Below are 26979 nucleotides of genomic sequence, written 5' to 3' on the forward strand. Positions count from 1 at the left end.
TAAATAATAAATCAGCTCCTTTGCGGATATCAAGTGATCAAGGGCTTAGGACGTTCCAGTTCAGCCCATTGCAAGGTTCCGCCAGAAGTGGGCACTCGTGCAACGTAAGCAATGACGTACATCCGAGTCAACGAGACCGAGTGAAGTTAGCGAGGGAAGGGCATTTAAAAACCGAACTGGAACGCAGCCCAGGAGTAACGGGAGACGTGTCACAGAGCATAGTGAGCATTGTTGCTCCCTGATTTTCATGGTGCATTGTGGGACTTTTTAGAAAGTGAATATTTCAGTGCACTGGAAGGATTCTGTGACTGAGACAGCCCTTAAAATGGCTGACTCCCTGATCAGTGCTGATTACTGAACTAGGGAACTGATTGAGGCCCACTCATTATGATGCCCACACTAGTTAATATGGTCAACATAGTAATATTAATGTTGACTGGATTATTTAATTTAGCCAGACCAACTTGTATACATTATCATCAAGCCACCAGTCTTGCCTTTAGTTGTCTATATTAATGACTAATTTCTTCCACTGCAGGAAATGACTCCAGCCCAGAAGGAACTTTCCCATTCAGGAATAAAGTTGGTATTAAGGATTTTGACGCTTAAAATTCTACAGTTTTTATATTATATATACTTTCTGTTTTATTCATTTCCAATTGTATCTGGAAATTTTAATTCAACTTCAACAAAGATGATGGATTTGTATGTTTAGGAGTGTTTGTATACCAAACACTTGTATACCACTTGTATACCAAATGATAAAAATGTATAGCCTATAAATGTGTATATAATGAAAAATATTTTATGCCTATGTATTTTCACATTTAAAATGTTTAAAATAAATGTCATTTTGTGACAAAAATCATGTCTTCATTTTATAGTACACAATAAAAACAGTTTACAGTAATCTTATATTTGCTGTGATAAAAAAAAAATACAGCAGTAATAATAAAATACTGTGAAATGTACGGTAACTTGCTGGCAGCAATTAGCAAGTAAGTTGCTGTGTTCTGTTCCACAGTATGCATACTGTGAATGTAATCACAGTAACTATTTTGTTACTGTTTTTATTATTAAACAGTAATTTTACTGTAATAAGAAACACAGTAAAAAAGTTATTGTAATTATTTTACAGTTATTATTTTGTTACTGTGTTTATTATTACAGTAAAATTTAAGTGATTACATTTACAGTAAGCATACTGTGGAATAGAACACAGCAACTTACTTGCTAATTGCTGCCAGCAAGTTACCGTGCATTTTACAGTGTTCTTCTTACAGTGTAGAATTAACACAGTTAATTGTTGCATTACTGTCCAGTCCAGGCACTGCACAATATTTTGTAATCCTCAACGGCATGTTTATTGCTTGGTAGTTCGATCCGGTTTAGCACCATGTAGGCCTATGTTATTTATTACATGTCATGCGCAAATTGGTGGGCGGGGCTAAACAGGCAGTGATGAAATAGGTGTTGATCTTCTTCTGCGGAGGGGGTGCTTACTGCCCTTTTACGTCATAGATCCCCACTTTGAAAAACCTGTCGTTTTCTGGGCCTGGTGTTAAAGGGATAGTTCACCCAAAAATGAAAATTTGATGTTTATCTGCTTACCCCCAGGGCATCCAAGATGTAGGTGACTTTGTCTCTTCAGTAGAACACAAATGACAAAGTCACCTACATCTTGGATGCCCTGGGGGTAAGCAGATTGTCAGGAAATGAACACGGAGAGAGGATCCAAGTGCAAGTAAAACAATATTTATTGACAGAATACGCTGTACAATAACTTCACTCCAAATGGGCAGTCGTTGCAGTGACTGAGGCGTGCTGAAGCAATGGCGTGCGGAGGCAGATGAACAGGGTGGCGCAGGGCTGCAGTGGGTATCATAAACCAAGGATAATCCAACCCAGACGCGGGCACAAGACGACAGTTCATATAATCCACCCAGACGCGGGCACAAGACGATAGTCCAGAAATCCAGGAAACGGGAAGTGAAACACGGAACACACGACACCGGGACAGCCTGCAACGAACTGACAAAGACACCATGTAGACACGCACGAGATATAGTAAACACAGAACAAGACACGGCTGGCAGCACATCACAATCAAACAGGTGGGTGACGCCCACACAATCAGTAACCACAGGCAACACACCACAACCACAAGAGGGCGAGTAAGTGAACCCATGAACCGTGACAGTACCCCCTCTCCTACGAGTGCCTCCTGGCGCTCCCAGGAGAGCCTACCTGTTGATAGTAATCATCAATAAGATAGTGATCCAGGATGTCTCTGGCAGGAACCCAACTCCTCTCCTCCGGACCGTAACCTTCCCAGTCCACCAAGTACTGGAATCCGCATCCCCTCCGCCTAGTGTCCAAGATACGACGGACCGAATAAGTAGGTTCCCCATCTACGAGTCGCGGCGGGGGAGGAACCGGAACCGGCGGATTAATGTTAGAATGAAAAATAGGTTTAATTTTAGACACGTGAAAGACGGGATGAATTCTGCGGTACGCTGGTGGCAATTTGAGGCGGACAGTCACCGGGCTAAGAATTTTGGTGACCGTAAACGGGCCAATGAATTTGGGTGCTAACTTGTTACTCACGGAGCGGAGCGGAATGTTCTTGGATGAAAGCCACACTTTTTGACCAACGACGTATACGGGAGGCTTCAGCCGGTGGCGATCGGCCTGGGCCTTGGTGCGCGCTCCCACCTGAAGAAGAGTCTCTCGGGCTCTTCTCCACGTGTGACGACACCTCTGGACGAAGGCGTGAGCGGAGGGGACCGCGACTTCGGATTCCAGACTGGGAAAAACAGGTGGCTGGTAACCTAGACTACACTGAAAAGGCGACAGGCCCGTAGCCGACACTGGTAGCGAGTTGTGTGCGTACTCCACCCAAGGAAGCTGCTGACTCCAGGAGGAAGGATTCTGAGCAACCCGACATCGCAACATTCTCTCCAAATCTTGGTTGGCTCTCTCAGCTTGCCCGTTCGTCTGGGGATGGAACCCAGATGACAAACTAACCGTCGCCCCCAGTAAACGACAAAATTCCTTCCAGAATTTGGAGGTAAATTGGGATCCCCTGTCAGAAACCACGTCTACCGGGAGGCCATGGATACGGAAGACGTGATTAATGACAGTAACCGCTAGGGATGTCCCGATCAGGTTTTTTTGCCCTCGAGTCCGAGTCTGAGTCATTTGATTTTGAGTATCTGCCAATACCGAGTCCTGATCCGATACTTCTATAATACATCAAAAAAAGAATAAAGAAGAGCGAAAAAAAAAAAAACTGATCCAGGACGTTCCTTATTTTTTATTTAATTACAAACAGAGCACTTCTGTTGTTACGGTACAGACAGCACGGAGGCAGAAGTAAAAGCAAGTAAGGTTGTTTATTGCAATTCAGCAGTGAGCAGGTGAGTAAATGGTGGATAGAGAGTTCAATGTGATGATAGGGGATTGATACTGTCCTTTGTTGCTTGTAGATGGAAGTCGTGGTTGATGAGATGGAGAATGGCAGACGAGGAACACTCACACACACGGAGGGAGAACCACAGGAGGAAGACTGGAGATGCTGGAGAGACTGGGATCGCTGGTAGCAGGTAAGTAGCAGGTTGGAGTCCTTAAGGTAAGTATACATGAGTCTGTATAACAAACGAGACCGGACAACTACTGTGTGTGTGAGTGTGGACTATATAGTGCTGGTGATTATGGGGATGATGACGTGCAGATGGCGGTGTTTAGAACTCCGGTGATTGAGTGCGTGGGTATTGCAGGGAGGTGGAGCCTGACGTGTCTGTGACAGTACCCCCCCCTCCCACGGCCCGCTCCTGAGGGCCGAGGACCCCGACGTCGTGGTGGCCGACCTCGAGGGCGTGGGGCAGGTCTGTCCGGGTGACTGGTGTGGAAGGCTTGTAGCAGGTTGGGATCAAGGATGTCGTTCCGCGGGACCCACAACCGCTCCTCTGGCCCGTAGCCCTCCCAGTCTAGGAGGTATTCCAGGAGACCACCACGGCGCCGGGAGTCCAGAATTTCCCGAACCTCGTATTCAGCTCCATCCTCCAGAAGAAGTGGAAGGGGGGGCTTGGCGGCTGCCACAGGCTCTGTGGAAGGAGAGAGAGAAGGGTGGTGAGGTTTCAATAGAGACAAATGGAAAGTGGGATGAATCTTATATTCTGGAGGGAGCTGAAGACGATATGTGACTGGGTTGATCTGCTGAATGATGGTGAACGGGCCAATGAAGCGGGGACTCAGCTTCGTGCATGGCAGACGCAGTCTGATGTCCCTGGTCGACAGCCAGACCTTCTGCCCAGGGGTGTGTTTCCTAAAGCGAACTATGGTCGCAAGTTCCGTCGTTACCAATAGAGTTCAATGGGACTTACGACCATGGTTCACCAACGATGCTTTCTGGAAACGCACCCCTGATTTGTAGTTGGGAGCGTTGGAGCGACGAAGGTTGGCTGTCATCCTGCGTCTGCGCAGGGCCCTCTGCAGCTGATGGTGGGCTGAGTCCCACACCCTCTCACTCTCCCGGAACCAGTAGTCGACAGCGGGAACGTTGGAGGGTTCCCCGTCCCAGGGGAACAGTGGGGGTTGGTAGACGAGTACGCATTGAAAAGGTATTAATCCGGTGGAAGGCTGACGGAGGGAGTTCTGGGCGTACTCGGCCCAACCCAGGTACTGGTTCCAGGAGTCCTGGTGGCCGTGACAGAAGGTACGCAGGAAGCGGCCGATCTGCCTGTTCGTCTGAGGGTGGTATCCCGACGATAGACTTACGGTCACACCCAGGAGTGACAAGAAGGCCTTCCAGACCCGGGAGATGAACTGGGGGCCCCTGTCAGATACAATGTCCTCGGGGATTCCATAGTAATGGAAGATGTGGTTGAACATTAGTCCTGCAGTGGTGAGAGCGGTAGGTAAACCTTGGAGAGGAATCAGTCGGCAGGCCTTGGAGAATCGATCCACTAACACGAGGATGCAGGTGTGACCGTCAGAAGGTGGGAGATCCGTTATGAAGTCAACTCCCAGGTGTGACCATGGCAGCTCAGGAACGGGCAGAGGATTGAGCTTGCCGGCTGGCAGATGACGAGAGCTCTTGGAGATGGCGCACTCCCTGCAGCCCTGCACGTACCTTCTGACATCCCTGGCCAAGTTGGGCCACCAGAAGCGTGCTTTAAGCAACGAGAGGGTCTCATTGACCCCCGGGTGACCAGTGCCAAGTGATGAGTGAGCTGCGTGGATGAGTTGAGTGCGTCGTGCTCTGGTGATGTACTGAAGACCCTGCGGGCAACCCGGCGGAGTGTGGGTGGAGGCATTGGAGGAGGGCAGAGTTTCTTCAGACCACTGGATAGGATTCACGAAGATGGATTCTGGAAGAAAGGTTTCTGGAGTTTCAATTTTCTCATTGGGAGCATGGAGACGGGATAAAGCACCAGCCTTGAGATTCTTGGAGCCAGGACGATAGGAGATAGTGAAGTCGAATCTTGAAAAGAACATGGCCCAACGAGCTTGACGGGGGTTTAATCTTTTCGCAGCTTTGAGGTACTCCAAGTTTTTATGGTCAGTCAGAACTTGAAAGGGGTGTTTGGCTCCCTCCAGCCAATGCCTCCATTCCTCCAATGCGAGCTTGACGGCCAGGAGCTCACGGTCACCGATGTCATAGTTGACCTCCGCCGGGTTGAGCTTGCGGGAGAAGAAGGCGCATGGATGGAGTCTACTAGGTTGCCCCTGCTGCTGTGAGAGGACCGCTCCCACTCCTGTGGTGGATGCGTCCACTTCCACGATGAAAGGCCGGTTGGGATCAGGGTGGACGAGGAGGGGAGCGGTGGTGAAGGCGTCCTTGAGGGCTTCAAAGGCTCTTGTGGCATCTTCAGACCAGGACAGAGACTTGGGCTGATGGCGAAGGAGATTGGTGAGTGGGTAGACGATGGAACTGTAGCCTTTGATGAAACAACGGTAGAAATTGGAGAAGCCTAGGAAGCGTTGGAGTTCTTTTACAGTTGTGGGAGTGGGCCAGGACCGGATGGCATCCACCTTCCCCTCGTCCATCCGGATGCCACTGTGATCAAAGTAGTATCCGAGGAAGTGGACGGATGACTGGTGGAAGGAGCATTTTTCCGCCTTGAGGAACAATTGGAACTGCCGTAAGCGCTTGAGGACCTCCGCAATGTGGTGGCGATGTTCGGCCAGGCTCCGGGAGTAGATAAGGATGTCATCGATATACACCAACACGAATTTATGGAGAAACTCCCGGAGCACCTCATGAATGAAATCCTGGAATACGGAGGGGGCGTTGACTAGTCCATAGGGCATGACCAGATATTCATAATGGCCGGTGGGCGTGACAAAGGCGGTCTTCCACTCGTCCCCCTCGTGTATCCAGATGAGGTTGTACGCGCTGCGGAGGTCCAGCTTGGTGAACACAATGGCACCACGGAGATGTTCCAGGGCCGCTGGGACGAGGGGAAGTGGGTAACGGAATTTGATGGTTATCTTGTTGAGTGAGCAGTAATCAATACAGGGCCGCAAGCCTCTGTCCTTTTTGGTCACGAAGAAGAAGCTGGAAGCAGCAGGGGAAGTAGACGGACAGATATAACCTTGCTTTAGGGCCTCTTCAATGTAGTCCTCCATGGCCTTCTCCTCCGGCACAGATAGGGGGTAGATCCTTCCCCGTGGCACTGGGTCACCCGGTAGCAGATCTATGGAGCAGTCCCATGGCCGGTGTGGAGGTAATTTGGAGGCTCGTTGCGGGCAGAAGACGTCGCTGAAGGGGGCGTAACAGGATGGAATGTCGGTGGATAGTTTCTCGATGGGGCTCTCGATGGAGGTAGCAGAGACAGAGATTTCTTTAGGACGTGGAGATGGAGGAACAGGAAACCCGGAGAAGCAGCTTGAGAAACAGTGTTCGCCCCACTTCAGGATCTCGCCCGTGCGCCAGGAGATGGTTGGGCTGTGTTGCTCGAGCCACGGGCGCCCTAGAACCACGTCAGCGGTGGATTCCTCCAGAACCAGCAGGTGGATGTCCTCGACATGAAGGATGCCAACGCGGAGTTGCAGTGGTCCAGCAATGCGGCTGATCTTCTTGCGGCCTAGGGGCTTTCCGGTGATGGAGTGGGCTTGATAGATATTAGGTGAAGGCGAGGTTTTGAGCTTGAGTTGACGACAGAGGGTCCCGGAGATGAAGTTCCCGGCTGACCCTGAATCGAGGAGCGCGACAACTGGAACAGATACATTTGCAGCAGTAAGGTTTACAACAGTGGTGAGTGGTTTCATCTTGAGTGAGGAGGGAAGGATGGCACTCACCAGAGGTCTTGGAGGGCGAGTTGGGCATGCGGAGAGTACATGCCCAGGAGAGGCGCAGTAGAGGCACAAATTCAGGGTCAGCCGGCGCTGTCATTCAGTGGGGGAGAGCCGAGAATTCTCTATTTGCATGGGTTCGTTGGCTGGTTCTGGGGAGCTGACGGGTTCGGACCGACGGAGGAGGTGTTGAGGAAGTGGCTGGCCCTGGTGCTCTTCGAGGCCGATGTTGTCCTCGTATGCAGCGAGATGCAATCGCAACTTCGGGTTCCAACCCCTGGCGGAAGGAAGTGATGAGGGCTTGTTCATTCCATCCGCTGCTGGAGGCCAGAGTACGGAACTGCAATGCATAATCACTCACAGTGTTAGATCCTTGTTTCAAATTATAGAGTTTCTCACCGACTGATGAATCCGAAAGGGGTTTTCCAAAGACTTCGCGGAAATGAGAGACGAAGGCAGAATATGATTTTACCACGGGGCCTTTCTGAATCCAGAGTGCATCTGCCCAGCGGAGAGCTTTTCCTTGTAGCTGTGAGATTATGAAGGCGATCTTAGAGGTGTCTGTGGGGTAAAGTTGCGAATGCATCTCCAGGACCAGCTCACATTGCAGGAGGAATCCGCTGCAATCCTCCGCCGATCCTGAGTAGGGCGCCGGCCTGGCCATGGGACTGGCGTGCAGGGTTGGAGTGTGAAACGAAGAAGTGAACGAGGAAGCGGCGACAGGTGCTGGTGACGGTGACGGTGGTTGTGGTGGAGTGAGTGCTCGGCGCAGTGTGCTCACGAGCTCCTGGAAAGGGTCTGGTTGGCTCATGCTGATATCCTGTCGTACTTTGCTGGTCCGGTCTTCTGTTACGGTACAGACGGCACGGAGGCAGAAGTAAAAGCAAGTAAGGTTGTTTATTGCAATTCAGCAGTGAGCAGGTGAGTAAATGGTGGATAGAGAGTTCAATGTGATGATAGGGGATTGATACTGCCCTTTGTTGCTTGTAGATGAAAGTCGTGGTTGATGAGATGGAGAATGGCAGACGAGGAACACTCACACACACGGAGGGAGAACCACAGGAGGAAGACTGGAGACGCTGGAGAGACTGGGATCGCTGGTAGCAGGTAAGTAGCAGGTTGGAGTCCTTAAGGTAAGTATACATGAGTCTGTATAACAAACGAGACCGGACAACTACTGTGTGTGTGAGTGTGGGCTATATAGTGCTGGTGATTATGGGGATGATGACATGCAGGTGGCGGTGATTAGAACTCCGGTGATTGAGTGCGTGGGTATTGCAGGGAGGTGGAGCCTGACATGTCTGTGACATCTGTGAGGTAGCTTGAACAATCAAGTAATAAATAACATAAATTGTTCACTTCACTTCACTTTAGTGCAACAGTAAATATAAAAAAGGCTAATATAAAAACAAATATATTTGGTTTGATTTGGGTATGCTGCAGTCTGTGTAATAGCTAAAATAATGTTTATATATATCATATTTTCTGGCTAGTTTATTTTAGTTTTTTTATAATACACCATACTTTAACCCAAACTGAATAATAAAAAAACAAGTTTAAATGGGTAAATCTTCTATTATTATTTTTGATTCTTAATTTTCTTTTCTGTCATACTCAAATTCTTGTTAAAACACATTAGACATGCGTATTGTGTGCATTTTGAACACTTTTTGTGTGAAATTATATTTATTTTGTCCATCAAAAGTGTGCTTTCACTTTAATTACACGTCAGCAGCGCAGCGTGTGTCTCAATCAGCTCCCTAGTTCAGTAGTCAGGGCACTGATCAGGGTATCAGCCACATTCACTTTCATTATATACTGATTCATGACCTAAAGAGCTAGGGAGCTGATTGAGACACAGGGATAGACTCGGTGCCGAAACGATCGCGGCACTGCTGCTTACGCGACGCTCCTGCCTGACGCTTTACGAGCTGCTCCTGCTGCCTGTGTGAATGCATCCGTTGGTTGACATGCACGCTGAAAAAAATATGCGCTACTCACGCGCCGCTTACGCTTGCAGTGTGAAACAGGCCTAACTCTGTGCCACCGCATCACTATAGATGTGTTAAAAATAATGAGAATATACATACATATATATCAGAGTCCTGATCGGGAGGTAACGTCCGATTCCGATCGAGTCTGAAACCACATGATCGGCCCCGATTTCCGGTCACGTGATCGGATCTGGACATCCCTAGTAACCGCTGTCTCCTTGGCAGTAGGTAATTTGGGCAAGGGGATGAAATGTGCCGCCTTCGAGAACCGGTCCACTACGGTCAAAATCACTGTATTGCCCTGTGAAGGAGGGAGGCCTGTGACGAAATCTAGCACTATGTGGGACCAGGGTCTCGAAGGGACAGACAGCGGTTGAAGGAGCCCCTCAGGGGGACGATTGGAAGTCTTACCACGAGCGCAGACAGAGCAAGCCAAAACAAAATTGCGAATGTCGCGAGCCATGCAGGGCCACCAGAATCGTTGTTTGACCAAAAAATTGGTACGACTAACCCCTGGATGACAAGCCAGATTGGAATCATGGCCCCATCGGATAACGTCTGAACGTAACTCCTCTGGCACAAATAACCGACTCGGTGGGCACCCGGGCAGAGGCGTTACCCCTTCAAAGGCCGTGCGGACCTTCGACTCGACCTCCCATGTGAGTGAAGAGACAATAAGTCTCTCAGGAAGAATACACTCGGGAGTGGACGGGCGCTCGGAACGATCAAAAACACGAGATAATGCATCGGGCTTGATGTTTTTGGACCCGGGACGGTAAGAAAAATCAAAACGACCGAAAAACAGAGCCCACCGAGCCTGCCTAGAGTTTAGTCGTTTAGCGGATCTGATGTATTCAAGGTTCTTATGATCAGTCCAGACGATGAAAGGTACACCTGAACCCTCCAACCAGTGACGCCACTCTTCCAAAGCTAATTTGACCGCCAGCAGCTCCCTGTTACCAATGTCGTAATTCCGTTCGGCAGCGGTTAAACGATGTGAAAAAAACATGCAAGGATGCATCTTATCGTCCGCTGCGGAGCGCTGGGATAGAACTGCACCTACCCCCACCTCTGACGCATCAACCTCCACCACAAACTGACGTGAAGGATCAGGGGCGACAAGAATGGGAGCCGAAACGAAGCGGCTCTTGAGGTTGGAGAATGCAGCCTCAGCTGCATCCGACCACCTGAACGCCGTTGCGGGGGAGGTCAAGGCAGTCAGAAGAGCGGCTAGTTGGCTGAAATTGCGAATAAAACGTGGTAAAAATTGGCGAATCCCAAAAACCTCTGCAGGGCCTTGCGGAAATCTGGAATTGGCCAATCCACCACAGCCTTAACCCTGTCAGGATCCATGCACACCCCCTCGGACGACACGATGTACCCCAAAAATGGAACTGACTGTGCATGGAAAACGCACTTCTCCACCTTGACAAAAAGCCCGTTCTCTAACAGCCTCTGGAGCACTCGCCTGACGTGTTGCACATGTTCCTGGAGAGAAGAAGAAAATATCAATATGTTGTCCAGGTAGACATATATGAACTGATCGACCATATCTCTTAACACGTCATTGACGAGTGCTTGGAAGACGGTGGGCGAGTTGGAAAGGCCGAAAGGCATAACCAAGTATTCAAAGTGCCCTCTAGGGGTGTTAAAAGCCGTCTTCCACTCATCCCCCTCCCTAATGCGGACCAAATGATAAGCGTTGCGCAGGTCCAATTTCGTGAATAGAGATGTGCCCTGCAACCGTTCAAAGGCAGAAGACATCAACGGCAAAGGATAAGTATTCTTTACCGTGATGTTGTTCAGTCCTCTGTAATCAATGCACAGCCGCAGGGACCCATCCTTCTTACCCACGAAAAAAAAACCTGCCCCCGCGGGAGACGAGGAAGGGCGGATGATCCCAGCTGCCAGAGAATCAGAAATATATTTCTCCATGACCTCCCTTTCAGGACTAGAAAGTGAATATAACTTGCCTTTAGGCGGAGAAGACCCTGGAACTAAGTCTATGGCACAGTCATAGGGGCGATGCGGAAGAAGAGAAGCAGCCCGGGACTTACTGAACACTTCCTTCAGGTCGAGGTACTCCTGGGGCACGTTTGACAGGTTCACCGACTCCTCCTGCAACACAGAACGAGACACAGAAGAACACGCAGACAACAAACAAGACGCATGACAATGCTGACTCCACTCCGCCACGGATCCCTGGCCCCACTCGATCCTGGGCTTGTGTTCCACCAGCCATGGATGCCCCAGGACGATGGGATGATGAACAGATCTGGAGAGGTAAAATGACAGCAGTTCAGTATGATTACCGGAAATGATGACGGTTATGGACTCCGTGGCGTGTGTGATGGTGGGTAATTTCTGTCCATTGAGAGCGAAAACAGATATGGCGCGACCCAGAGGGCGAATAGGAATGTGCAAACGTATCGCCAGATCCCAGTCCATAATGCTTCCCTCAGCGCCTGAGTCGACCAGAGCCTGGCAGGTGTGATGTCCCGATACCCACTGCAGTCTCACCGGGAGGAGCGTCGCAGACGAGGGTTTATCCAAGGTTAGACCGCCCGACAGTAACCTCGGTCCTACTGCCGGGCTTTGTCTTTTATTGGGCAGTCTTTAAGAAAATGTCCAGCTCCACCACAGTACAAACAAAGTCCTTTCTCCCTCCGGTGTGTCCTCTCCTCCCGGGAGAGCCGAGCTCTCCCCACCTGCATGGGCTCAGGATCGAACAGGGGACCGACCGTGCTCTCTCCGCTGATCCCCAAAGCAACCAGCTCTTCGAGACGTGCTACAGGCTTCCTGCGTTCAGCGTGTTCGTGCAAACGGCCATCCACTCGCAGCGCGAGCTCAATCAGTCCGTTAAGAGTGGTGGGTAAATCCAGTGAATAAATTTCTTGTTGAACACGGTTGGCCAGCCCATGCAGGAACACATCCCACTGCGCCTCCTCGTTCCATTTACACTCCGTACACACAGGGTGCGGAACTCAATGGCGTAGTCGGAAACAGGTCGAGCTCCCTGCCGCAGGTCCGCGAGCTTGCGAGCAGCCTCCTGTCCCGCCACCGAACGGTCGAACACTCGCCTCATCTCCTGCGACAGGGAATGGAACGAGGAGCAGCATGGATGGCTGTTTTCACACACCGCCGCTCCCCATAACGCCGCTCGTCCAGTCAATAGCGTCATAACCAACGCTACTTTAGACTCCTCAGAAGAGAACGTGTTAGGTTGCAGAGAGAAATAAATAGAGCATTTAAACAAAAAAGCTCTACAAGTATCAGGTTCTCCACCATACCTCTCAGGTGCAGGAATGCGAGGTTCCTGTTGCGTGCTGGCGGATGAGTGGGGAACGGACGGTGGTGCTGGCGCAGTGGGAGATGAAAGATGTAATATCTGGGTCGAGAGCTCAGCCACCTGCGCCAACAACGCTTGCACGGCATGAGCATTGGCCATCACCTGCTCGTCTTGCTGATCCATCCGTTGAGCACTCTTGCTCAAATACTCCTGAAGATCCGACGACCTTGCTGGTTCGTTCTGTCAGGAAATGAACACAGAGAGAGGATCCAAGTGCAAGTAAAACAATATTTATTGACAGAATACGCTGTACAATAACTTCACTCCAAATGGGCAGCCGTTGCAGTGACTGAGGCGTGCTGAAGCAATGGCGTGCGGAGGCAGATGAACAGGGTGGCGCAGGACTGCAGCGGGTATCATAAACCAAGGATAATCCAACCCAGACGCGGGCACAAGATGACAGTTCATATAATCCACCCAGACGCGGACACAAGACGATAGTCCAGAAATCCAGGAAACGGGAGGTGAACTATCCCTTTAATAAAAGCTTTTATTGGACTAACAAGGAAGTTTTCAGTTCTGAAACTTACAGGATATTCTTGTAGTATGATGACCTCCTATATGTCAATAGCTCAAGGAAAATTTGATTCCTCAGTTCATTAAATTAAATTAATTCTAAAACTTTGAGAATAAAAATGAATACTTTCAAATGATACCACAACTATGCTATCATACTCCAAATGGTTTAGGAAAGACGTTCAAACGTCATTTTCCTGTTTGGGGCTCAAAAGGTTAATGAAAGTAAAATTTCCAGTTATTCATTTTATTTAATTTTTCAGAATGTGTATTTCTTGTTTGTAATTTCACCATTGTAACACCATAAAATATTACTGAAGTCGGAATCACCGCTGCTGTTCTCTTCCCCTAACGCGCTGAATAGAGTGAGTCTGAAGAGAAGTGGAGGCAAATCCATATCCGGAGACTTGTGCCTCTGTTGGTAATAAAAACAATCCAGTCACCATCGAGTATTTCACTTTCAGCTCATTAGAGTGTTGAGAAAAAGAGGCTAGCCTCTTTTGGTATATCAACCATTCATCATAGAGACATGAATTACACAATATTAGTAGCGCTGATCTGGAGATTAGAGATATTGAATATTTCATCGCCAACAAATTTACCAAGATACCATTTGAGCAGCAGCTACAAATTATGGAAGACTCCACGCCAAAGTTGGACATATAATAGGCTACAGCAATTAGCCTTTTTCACAAGAATCTGAAACCACATGACGCGGGCTGAAGTTAGTTCCGCTATGGTTCTGCGGCTATTAGATTAAAGGGGTGGTTCACTGCGATTTAAATTTTTTTACTTTTGTGTGTAATGTTGCTGCTTGAGCATTAACAGTATCTGCAAAATTACTGTCACAGTTCCTGTGTGTTCCGGACTCCATTTCCCATAATCCTCCTGTTCTCCACACCTGCACTCACTTCCCTCGTCTTCTCCTCTTCATCACGGATTGCCTGCACCTGTTCCTGATCATCAGCACACCCTTTATAATGGACTCACTCCCTCCACTCCTTGTCTGTTCTTATGTATATGCTATGTGTTTGGTTATGTTGATCTCATTTGTTGTTAATAAATACCTCTCTTTTGTGGATATCCATGAACGCCTTATCTCTACAACACCAACACGTTACAGAAGAACAGACCAAAACCGCTGGACATCCACACAGCAAGATGGGTATCTTCCTGGTCCCTGTAACCGCAATGGCTCGCAATACCGTGGCTCCTGCTCCCCCACAGCCTCTCACGCCAACCTCTGCGGCAAACAGGCTCATTGGACTGTTCCAGATTGGACGTTCACTGGAGAGGTATGTGGAGGAGTTTGTAGAGCTTGCTTTTTTGACTAACTGGTCAGATGCTCGTTTGATCGCCCTGTTTCTGGACGGACTGGACGAGAGCACTATCCGCTTTGATGAACCTGACGATTATTTCTCCTTAAATGAAACTATTAATTTAATTTTGTATTTAAACGGCTCAAATTTCATGGTTTATGAGGTTCAGGATGTGTGTTTATCTCGTTCAGTCCCCCCAGAAACACTGGTGGCCTGGCCAGTTGGTCAACCTCCGTCTTCCTCCGCATGCCTCTCCAGTGAATTGTTTTCCTGTGTCACGCTGGACCCACACACCTCCGCTGGGTCCAGAAGGCGGAGGAGGAGGAAGAGGAAGACCTCAGAGCCCTCTCCAGTCTCCACCGCCGAGCAAGCTTCTCCAATCCCCGCCGAGCCCTCTGCTCCAGCCTCTCATGAGCCGCCAAGGGATGCGGTCTGGTTAATAGACTTTTGGACAGAGCCAGTAGCTGCCAACGAGTCCGCTCCAGTAGCTGCCAACGAGCCAGCGTCTCCAGTCTCCGCCGCCGAGCCAGCGTCTCCAGTCTCCGCCGCCGAGCCAGCCGCTCCAGTTTGCTACGAGCCCACTCCAGCCCACGAACCCACTCCTTTTCTTAGACTCCTGAAGACTCTCCTAAATCTCCCCAAGTATTTTTTTTGGGGGGGGCAAGTACCTGTTCCTGCACCTGTGGGTGGGGAATTCCTGGGTGGGGTTTCAGGGTCGCCAGAGTCGACCAAGGCTCCAGACCCACAATGGCCACCTACGGACATTGACCCGCAGGGGCAGCCCATGGACTTTGACCCACAATGGCTGCCTTCAGACATTGACCCACAATGGCCGCCCTCGGACATTGACCCTCCATGGCCTGCTGCAGCTCCTGACCCTCCATGGCCTGCTGCAGCTCCTGACCCACCATGGCCTGCTGCAGCTCCTGACCCTCCGTGGCCGCCCACGGCCTCTGACCCTCCATGGCCGCCCACGGCCCCTGACCTACCATGGCCTGCCGACGCTCCCGACCCGCCATGCCTCATGGATCCACCCTGGAGACCTCCACCCCAGTCCGCTCCTCTCCCTGCACCTGCATGAGGTCTCCAGGGAAACCTGTAATCACACCAGCGAACTTCTGTTGGTGTTTGTTGGCATTTCTGTTATCAGTTTACAGCATTGTTTCCTTATGGCTTTTATGTTGATTACCCACATACTCGTTCATGCTATTGTGGTAGTACCAAATGGAGGGAAATGTTAATCGCAATTAAATTTATCCAACTATGCCACTCTGGTGGGAGGCCAGGGAAATATCTCCCAATAAAGGACATACATATAAGTTTCACCAATTGAAGGCAAAGAAAAAAGGGAGACGAGTATCAATACAAAAAAAAAATACACTTTATTGTCAAATGAACAGCTTTGATTAAAATTCTCTCACAAAACACACCCACAATGGAAGAAATAGTTTCCGGGGCCAGGATTAGTGGGAACAAGACAGGCCGGCTGCAACTCAGGAGGTCGTCCAAAACCCACCTCAGTTCACACCAAAGCAGACACCACGCACACCCACCATAGGGAAGTTGTATCAGCACACACAGCACACCGTGAAACACACCATAGAATGAAAGCAGCTAGCCTCCCTAGCTCCACACGAGTCCTCATTGGCCCCTGGAGAAACAAAGACAGAAAAAAAAAACAAACAGATGACACCACATACAAAACAGACAGATAACCAGCGCCTGAGTGGCACTAGAACAATGAGTCAATGAATAATAATAATAATAATAATAATAACCACTTTACAACAAACAATACATAACCACAAAAAATAAAGTAAAATAAATATATAAAAAAATCGGTCCCACTTTATATTAAGTGGCCTTAACTACTATGTACTTACATTGAAATTAATAATTTAATACAATGCACTTATTGTGTACATACATGTTTTTACATTGTACTTATATTTGAGAAACATCTGCATGTAATTACATATGTAATTAATTTCTGTAGTTACTTTTATAATTACACTGTTGTCCCATCCCTTACACCTTAGCGCTACCCTTAAACCTACCCATACCACCAAAGCTTTCCCTAACCTTACCCGTATCCCACTTCAATAGCAGAAAAAGTGTTTTGCAATTCAATATGAACCCAATAAGTACATTGTACTTCTTTTTTGATGTAAGTACATAGTAGTTAAGGCCACTTAATATAAAGTGGGACCAAAAAATCAAAATCAAAATCAAACACCAACCATACCTGCATGCGAACTCCGCCATGAATTAGATTTGGGACCTTGTACTGTGGCAGCTCTCCTGCCTCCCTCAATCGCCCGTGGTAGACGGTGCAGATTTGAGTGGTAGCCCGCAGTGGTTCACCCAATTCTCCTCAAGGGGACACCAGCTATACCTGACAGGTCCTCTGGCAAACTAGCAGGCCCTGGTGATACATCGGATGCAAAATCAGGTACCTCATGGCGCCTGACAACTGGGGTCTCCCCATCAGACCCCACCAGCCTACTCTGTGAGGTAGAAGCATCCAGAGAAACCAGCACCTGAGGGACTGGCCCCTGACTTACCAGATAGGTTGCTGGCACCAACATAAGCAGATCAACATCTTCTGATGAGACTTCTGCTGGAGACACCTCGTCCTCCAAAACAGGGGGATATATTGAGGCTGGAACCGGACCATCCTTCTGGATCCGGGCCTTCAAAGCAGAGCAGTAAATGCATCTAGTCTTTCCCAAATCATCCACTGGTGCAATGGTGTATACCGCCCCACCCTCCTTGGGTGCTTTCACGACCTGATACACCACCAGGCTCCACAGTTCCTGAATTTTATGGCAACCTCTCATGCCATACTCAAGTAAATAAACTAACTGCTCCTGCCCCCCAGTAGTGCCTCACGGTCGTGGGCATCATGATACGCCTTACGCCGACCAGCAGCAGCTTCCGGTCATCCCCGTGCCCCCTCAAAAGCCACCTGAAGCCTAGCCTGATGCTCCCTCAAGAAAAACACCAAAATAATAAGTTTACAGGCACTGTTGTAGCAGCTTTGACACTCAGTTCTCCAGATGACACCACATACAAAACAGACAGATAACCAGCGCCTGAGTGGCACTAGAACAATGAGTCAATGAATAATAATAATAATAATAATAAAACAACACTTTACAACAAACAATACATAACCAGAAAGAAAAAAAAAATAAAGTAAATATAGCTGCAAAATAAATCGAAACCAAGACAAAAATAGGCACAGAACTAATCAAAAACAAATCTAGCAACAAATTACTCTTTAACACTCTGAGGTCTGAAAACGCGCCGGCGCGTTTTGCAGGTTTTTTTTCACATTGCAGCAAAACAGACTTAAAATACTCCGTCATTTTTTGTCATAGAGACATAAGTAATATATCAATTGAAACTATAGAATATCTTCTTTTATTTGTATACACTCAGAGTAAAAACACAATGTTGTGCTTTTTGTAAAATAAAGAAAACTAACATGATGCGTGATTTCTCCTCTCCCTCTGAACGAAGTCCAATCTGGTAGTTCTCAGAAAATGAACTGTAACTTAGTGAATACTAATCACAGAAAAATTAAACTTATGTCTAAAAAAACGTTAAGATGTCAGGTTTTAAATCATGTAAGTCAAATCGAAAACAAACCTTCTGTGTTTATGTAATCTGTATGAAAAGAGAGCCATGTCAGAAGTCCGTGATTCAGCTCATTATCCGCTAATGCGGCCACGCCCACAGAGCCAGCTCTATTCAGACGCAAATTCAGAGGCAATACATGCATTCATCGTCTCAATCGTGTATTTATTGTCTTGAAAAGTGTTTATCCGGATGTAAAAGTCATGGTTAGGGAGCTCTAGAAGACATGCAGTTAGTTCCTGTTTTCTTTTCTTCTATAGATGAATTTTAGATGAGTTTTTGTTTCTTTAGCACCCTCCGGCTGCAGTATGAATTGGAAACTCCATTCATGGAATAGCCTCTTCTTTTAGATGAATTTGTGGACTAAAAATGCACAGAGAGCGCCCTCCGACTTCAAGGATGAATTGAAAACACCAGCGCTCATAGTAATGACAATGAATATTAAATAAATATAACTTCTCTGTATAGAAAATTGACATAAGCATATGAGAATCCAATATTTCTCCAAATGTGCATGCTTTTAAACTAAAAGCCTATATTCAGACTCTTTGCATCACAGAAATACATTATATTTTAAAATATAATATAAAACCATTACTTTATATTGTAATAATATTTTTCTGTATGTTTCATATATCATGATGAGCTTGAGACATCACAGAAGGTTTTTTTCACAGCCTACCTGACTGAAATGCCTCATTAATATGCAAGTCATTTCAGCTCATTACTATCCAATTCTTTTGTCTTCTCAGGTGAGAATGGCCCATTTTTCAGTGGTGATTCACGCCTCCATGCATACTGTGTTTCTTGGCAAAAAGTGTCTTACAAAAACTAAATCAATATATTGTTTTATATGAAGGAGTAGGCAGCATAATTTTTACATAATTTTGAAGCAAAAACTCTAGTTTACAACCTCCAATACCCTAAAGTATTGTAAACACAGATTTACTATACTTTTTTTGGCCTTATTTCAGTGACTTAAGTTTTTTGTTTTTTCAGTAACCACGCATAAACATTATTCCTTCAAAAACACAAACATTTACATACATGTTCCTCACATATTATGGTGGCCTAGTTTGTGCTGAATACAGTGTAATGACACTTTTGTCATTTATATGTTTATGAACAACTGAAAAAAGCACAAATGTCAGGGCATGTCAAAACTTCTCCAGGCCCCAAATCAGCCTCAGACTCCAGAGGGTTAAACAAAATAAATTAAATCCAAAAAATTAACTGGTAGGCAGCCCTGCGGACGCAATGCTCAGAAGCTAACATTATCAGCCCTGGTGACTCACAGATCAGCAAAGCCATAAACAGCACAGGTAAACGTAAACACGAAACGATCAGAACAAAACAAACAAACAAATTATATATATATATATATATATATATATATATATATATATATATATATATATATATATATATATATATATATAAATATAAGCAAAACATCGGTGGCATCACATGAAGTCATTGGATAGGAACAGGGCTTAACAGTCTTGATATTTCCCCTTTACCTTTTAATGAGAAGTATGTAGCGATTTAACGAATTAGCTCAAATTATGGGTGAATTATACACACACACACACACACACACACACGCGTTATGATTAATCATAATATAAATTGACCAAAAAGGGAATTATGTATAGTAAATCAGTTACAACGGATTATAACCAATTATGAATGTATATATATATATATATATATATGATCTAGAATTAGTTTTAGTTTTAAAATTGATCTATTTTTTCCAGCAAAATTATCAGTCATTACTATTATCAGCTCTTAAAAAGGAATTTTCCTCTGGCCACGAGGAAAGTCTCTGATCTAAGTACTTATAAAAGCATAAGAGAAATCAAACGTTGAAGGGACTTGGTTTTATAAATGAACAGCAACAGAGACAATAAAAGTATAACTATAATGGATTTAATAGATACGAACTACGAATATATGACTACGATATAACAAAGGAACATACATAGAATAAAACGAAAGTCAAGTCAAGAAAACAGAGGTGATCAAAGAAATGGCAAATTACAAACAGTTAAAACCTTTGAGAGCCAGCAAGGAAACTCAACTTGCACATGGAGCTTAAAACGCGTCAAAAGAAATGGTTCTATACTTGCATAGGTTTAGGTGCTGTGGTTACTTTGCCTTTCTGCCGGAGTTTCATGAATATTACTTAAATTGCAAATTCAGACAGTTAAAAACAAATATAATACTGTTCATCATGTATCATAAAACATTGACATAAAACAAAACACATTGCAGTTCATGAAAATTCAACATTACGCAATCTTATGAGAGGAAGGTTATGAATATGAACCCCTCCATAATCCTTGAAACCGCACCTATTTTCTGTACAAAACTTCAAAAAGCAAAACTTTTTTAAGAGGTGAGGCACAGGTACACATCACATTTGGTGCTCTTCACCCTAACAATACACTTACAGCCACTTGCACCTGCCTTTTTGAGACACCATGGTAGGCCAGTGCTTGGTCTGGGCCAGTAGTACTGGCTGTGGTGGCAGAGGGCAGGCAGGTCTCTGATGTTGATTTAATCCATAATATAAATGCCATGGCAGTCCTTAACATATCACTAATCAACAATATATCACTAGCATTAATATTGTTATTGTTATAGCTTAACAGACTGCAGCTGACCTTTGCTAGCTAGCTAACCTATTACAATAATGTCATTCCATTATTGCACAGAGTTGCAATATGACAACATAGACATTTTATTTACCGAAAACTATTTTCATAACTTTTTTGAGTGGTGAATATGTCATCATAACTTACCTAAGACGATGTTACCAATTTCTTTGTGAATGTGACATGGGCGGGTCCTTGTTTGTTACTGATGTTTTAGTTTGCTTTCAGCAACTACCGACAAGAGACGGCAGTCTGTCAGAAATCGCGCCACAGAAAAAAATGCATGTCATGTGACTTAACCAAAGCACATCATTGGCTAAACTAAGGTCTTTTCTTACTAACAAAAAAACGAGAATGTTCTCTTCAAGAGACAGTGGCAAGGAAATGAACGCAAAGAGTATGTTGCCATATGGCAACACTATGCGGTAGAGGGTTAAATCTGCTTCATCTATATTGCAAACTCCTCGATGTTGTGATTGTTGTAGTTTTTTTTTTTTTTTTGGTGTATGCTTTACAACACAACGTCATTGCCATAGAAACCAATGCAGATATTCTGGAAAACGAAAGAGTGCATTGACACACAAATTGGATCTGAACAGTTGCCATACACAATATGGACGTCAATAATTTCATATCAGATTCCAAACGTATACACAAATAATTGGATTGGACTGACAGTGTGAACGTAGTTAGAGATACACAGAGGGCGCCAACACTGATCTTGCATTCCCCTTGGGAAATGTACAGTTGCAAGTGTGTGTGTGTGTGCGTTTTTGTGATTTATGAGGAAACAAATTTGTATGATGACAGGTATTACACTGATATTACAACGTAAACATGAAATATGAGGACATTTCATATTTAAAATAGATTTAAAAACATACTAAACAATGTTTTATTAAAAATGTAAAAAGAATGTTTTCTGTGATGGGTAGGTTTAGGAGTAGGGGATAGAATGCACAGTTTGTACAGTATAAAAACCATTACACCTATGGTAGCACCTTTGATAGCAAAACAAACCTGTGTGTGTGATAACACAACATAAGTGCACAGGAGAATATGGCAGCTGCAGGTGTTCAGGATGGGATATTAAAATAGTACATGCAGCTGAGAGGAGCCAGTGGTGAGACCTCAGACAATCTGTTTAAAAGGAGAGAGATCTGACCCTCGTGACCACAGACTCCTGCTTCTCTATTCCACAAACAAACCTTGCTTTAATTGTTTCACTTATTATATTTTGCTGAAATATCATTAATAACTTATTTTGTAGCACATACCCATTATGACATCCAGTGTTGGGTAGTAGTTACTACAGCACTTTAGCTTAACTACATTTTTCAGTAGCAACATACTTTAAGTAGTTTAGCATTTTTAGTAGGGAGCTGTTTTTCAACCATGTACAAGTGTAGTGCCACGAAACACTACATCACAATGCTTAGAATATTAATGGAGATTCCCCACTGGCAAATGATTCACTCTTTTGAGTTCTTTTCAATGAATGCATCAAATGGTGAACAATGCAAATCATTTCAAGATTTAGTCTGAATCATTCAGTCTGTTTACCCTGCTGAAAAATCCAACATAAGCATGAATTCCATGTTGGTCCATACTGGTTTATGCTGGTTAGAGCTGGTATAGTGCTGGTTTAGCTAGTGAACCAGCATAGTCATGCTGTTTTCAAGCAAATCTAAGCTAGTGTAGCTGGACCAACAGCACTCCTATCTCCCAAGCTGAGAACCAGCAAACCAGCATGCAAAACATACCTTATGCTGGTGACCAGCAATGCTGAATTTTTCAGCAGGGTATTCAAGCACTAAATCAATTGGCAGGGTAAAACATTACAGCTACTTAAAGCAGTACTGTGACCTGGAAGGGAGATATTTGGTTCACTTAATTTTGTCATGGTCACGAAATTTGGCCGAATTTCAATAGTGTTACGTAATACAGACTCAGACAAGTTCGATGAATAGGAGTTTATTTAACAATGGTTGAGATGACAGAGATGATGGTGAGTAGTATAATCAGAGTTGTGAAGCAGTATGGAGCGAGAATACTGACAGTCACTTTGTGTTTGTAGATGGAGAATGGCGATCGTGGAACAGAGCAGGAGGGCACACACTTCGGTGAGTGTAGCAGGGTGAGGTATCTGGAGGACAGGAAATGCTGGAGACACAAAGTATCAGGAGAGCCGAAGGAGCACTGGAGCATACAGGTAAGAGGGCGCAAGAAAGTCAGTCCTTCTCATGATCAAGACCAGACAAAGTGCAATGGTGAAGTGTGTGCCTTTATACTGCTGTAGTGATGAGTAGATGGCTTACAGGTGCGGGTGATTACTGAGTGTGAGCAGGTGAGTATTAGGAGGGATGATGGGAAATGGAGTCCAGGAAAGGTGAGACTGTGACAAATAGTAAGTGAGCATCCCCATGCCCTACTCACTCCAAAGTTTGGAGGGACCAGGGCACATAAAGTAACCATTTGGAACACACTTGGTGAAAGGAATAATGAAAACAATGTAATTTTCTAATTATCTTCACCTGGGGCCCATTTCAGAAAGGAGGTTAAGTGAAAACTCTGAGTGTGTTAACACTGTAATGAGGGAAACTCTGGGTTCTCCGTTTCAGAATGGGAGGTATGTCAAACCTGAGAAAGCAGGTTAAGTCAAGCCTGTTTCTGAAAGAGAGGTAACTTATACTCAGAGTCAATTACCATGGTAACTTACTCTGTGAACCTAACCGGGTCGGTAAACCCAGAGTTTTAGTTTAGTTCATTCATTCATTCATGCTGCAAAAATGCTTTTCTTACTGAGTACTTTTTGTCCTATTTCAAGTACAAATATCAAAAAATTCTTAAATCAAGATGGATTTTGCATATAAGAAAATTATATAAGATATTTATTATATCTTGTTTCCTGGGGGGATCTAAATTTAGTGCATTTTATTTAAGTAAAATTATCAATATCTGCCAGTGTGTTAATGCAAACGGAAAACAAGATTATTCTGAGTGTCTAATACTAAGTGCAAATTTACAGTAGCTCCGCCCACCAATGTCAGACCAGGTTAAAATTGACATACGCTCTTGTGGCTGCACAGGTGTTTTGGCAGTAGTGTGTTGGATGCAGAGAATATACTTCTGATGTGATTGACTGGGTTCGAATCCGCTTCCTGGTGAACTTGCTATTCTTGCTTTTCCCATCACATATCACATAAGAAAGGCATTCATTTTCAATAAAAATGAAGAAAGTTGTGGAAGCAAAAGTGAAAGTGAATTGCCTAACAACTGTTTAATAATGATAAAATCATTTACGCTCTTATTATTGCATCCAGTTAAATTATTTTTTTCTTCTTGTTTTTTTGCATGTGGGATACCATGAAACGTCTCAGGTTACGTATGTAACCATAGTTCCCTGAGATAGGGAACGAGACGCTGCGTCCGATAGGAACGCTTTGGGAACGCCTCCAGCGTGATAGCGTCTGATGCACGACTGTCAACTAGTCCAATGGCGAGAGTGAACGTCACGGGCGGGTGACGTCACGACCAGGAAAGGATAAATACACATCTGGTGCAACCGGCTTCAGCTAAATACTGCCGAGGCAAAACGATCACAGGGATGCAGGGAGTATGGCAACGCGACGCAGCGTCTCGTTCCCTATCTCAGGGAACTATGGTTACATACGTAACCTGAGACGTTCCCTTTCGAGGGAACTCGCGCTGCGTCCGATAGGAACGCTTTGGGAACGATATACCAAAACGCCATAATCACAAATACCTGTCTGTGTGAAACTCTGGCACACTTAAGACAGCAAAACCGATGATCCTGGAGCTGCATCCAGGTCAAGGTCATAATACCTTACAAAGGTGAGTGGCGAGGACCAACCGGCCGCATCGCAGATCTCTTTGAGGGAAACCCCCGAGACTAAGGCCTTGGAGGCCGCCATACTCCTAGTCGAATGTGCTCTGACAGCTAATGGACACTGCTGGCCAGAGGCCTCGTAAGCAAGTGAAATAGCCTCGACTATCCACTTGCTTACCGTGTGTTTAGATGCTGGACGACCTCTGTTATGTGGTCCAAAGCACACAAATAACTGATCTGCTTTCCTCCACAGGGCAGTTCTGTGGACATATGTGTCCAATGCTCGCACTGGACACAGCAGATTCGACTTCTCCTGGTCTGGTGTAATGAATGGAGGAGGATAAAAGGCTTGCAGCACAATAGGCCTTGGAACATTAGTCAAAACCTTCGGAATATATCCAGGTTTGGGGTAAAGGAAGGCTTTGACCATCCCCGGAGCAAACTCAAGACAGGTCGGGGACACTGAAAGGGCCTGAAGGTCTCCTACTCTTTTAAGGGATGATACGGCGAGAAGGAAGACAGTCTTAAGTGTCAGGAACTTATCTGAGACTGACTCAATAGGCTCAAATGGAGCTGTAGATAGGCCTTCTAACACAATAGCCAAATCCCAAGCAGGGACCCTTGTGCGCATCGCAGGCCTCAGCCTCTGGGTGCCACGGAGGAAACGAATGACTAATGGGTTCTTCCCAACAGTAGTACCATCCACATGGGCATGGTAAGCAGATATAGTCGACACATAAACTTTAAGTGTAGATGGGGTTAACCCAGATGAGAAACGGCACTGTAGGAACTCAAGTACTGAACCAATCGGGCAGTAGACTGGATCCAACTGTCGTTCTTGACACCAGGAAGTGAACAGTTTCCACTTCAGGGCATATAGTTTCCTCGTGGAAGGAGCTCTGGACTGAAGAATGGTCTCTACAACCTCAGTTGAGAGACCAGCTTCTATGAGCTTGGCCCCCTCAGAGGCCAAACCCACAGATTCCACATTTCTGGACGGGGATGCAGAATCGTGCCCCCCGCCTGAGACAGGAGGTCCCTCCTGATCGGAATCTTCCAAGGTGAGCCATCGAGAAGAGCTATCAGGTCCGAGAACCATATGCGGCTCGGCCAGTGAGGTGCTACTAGTAATAGAGTTATCCCTTCCTGGCGAACTTTCTCCAGAACTCCCGGGAGCAAAACAACTGGGGGAAATGCATACAGACGCAGCCTCGGCCACGTCTGTACCATGGCGTCCAGCCCCAGAGGAGCTGGATGTGTGAGGGAGAACCAAAGTGGACAGTGCGTCGTATCCTGAGACGCGAACAGATCCACTTCCGCTTGGCCATAAATCTCCCATATGAGCTTCACCACCTCCGGGTGAAGTCTCCATTCCCCTGGCCTCAGCCCCTGCCTCGACAGAGTGTCTGCTCCAATATTCTGAATCCCTGGAATATAGATAGCTCTCAAGGAGAGCATCTTCCCCAGAGACCACAGGAGGATCTGTTGCGCCAGTTTGTATAATGGGCGCGACCGCAGACCCCCCTGCCGATTTATATAGGAGACCACCGATGTGTTGTCTGTTCTGACTAACACATGATGGCCCCTCAGGTCTGGAAGGAAGAACTTCAATGCATTGAAAACTGCCATCATCTCCAGGCAATTTATGTGCCACGAGAGCTGATGACTCTTCCACAGACCCTGAGCTGAGCGGTCTTCCATTACCGCTCCCCAGCCTGTGAGAGAAGCGTCCGTCGTCAAAGTGACACGACGACACCGAGCTCCTAACACAGGGCCCTGGGACAGGAACCAATTCTCCTTCCATATGATCAAGGCGTGGAGACAGCGCCGCGTGATCTTGATCATACGAAGTGGGTTGCCCCTCGGGGAAAACCCTTTGGTCCTGAGCCACCACTGTAAGGGTCTCATGTACAGCAGGCCAAAAGGTATCACGTTGGACGCTGCTGCCATCAGACCCAACAGTCTCTGAAACTGCCTTACAGTGCGTGACTGGCCTAGCTTCAATTCTTTTACGGCTGATAGAATAGCAGTGATGCGAGCTGGAGAGAGACATGCTCGCATTGTCACTGAATCCCAAACCACACCAAGAAAAGTGGTCCTCTGTTGTGGAGTAAGTACGCTTTTCTTGGCATTCAGTTTCAACCCCAATTTCCGAATGTGTGCGAGAACGACATCTCGATGCCGAACCGCCATCTCCTCTGACTGTGCCAAAATCAACCAGTCGTCGATATAATTCAGGATGCGTATGCCCTGCAGCCTGAGCGGGGCCAGCGCTGCATCTACACATTTTGTAAATGTGCGGGGTGAGAGAGCTAGGCCGAACGGAAGAACCCGAAATTGGTACGCTTCG

At 46.2% G+C, this 26979-nt stretch overlaps 2 protein-coding genes across 2 annotated transcripts in view; one reads left to right on the forward strand and one right to left on the reverse strand.

Moving 5' to 3' along the window:
- LOC125245430 overlaps positions 1-26979 on the forward strand; it is a 1350402-nt gene that overhangs the window by 908010 nt on the left and 415413 nt on the right.
- LOC125245847 lies at positions 1740-12749 on the reverse strand. The gene is made up of 2 exons (XM_048156643.1): positions 11351-12749; positions 1740-2031 (listed from the first exon to the last, which is right to left on the reverse strand). The coding sequence occupies exons 1-2, from the start codon at positions 11739-11741 to the stop codon at positions 1757-1759; spliced, it is 666 nt and encodes a 221-aa protein (XP_048012600.1). The 5' UTR covers positions 11742-12749; the 3' UTR covers positions 1740-1756.

The sequence above is a fragment of the Megalobrama amblycephala genome, linkage group LG1 (assembly GCF_018812025.1).
Source record: "Megalobrama amblycephala isolate DHTTF-2021 linkage group LG1, ASM1881202v1, whole genome shotgun sequence".
In the NCBI taxonomy this organism is placed as follows: Eukaryota; Metazoa; Chordata; class Actinopteri; order Cypriniformes; family Xenocyprididae; genus Megalobrama; species Megalobrama amblycephala.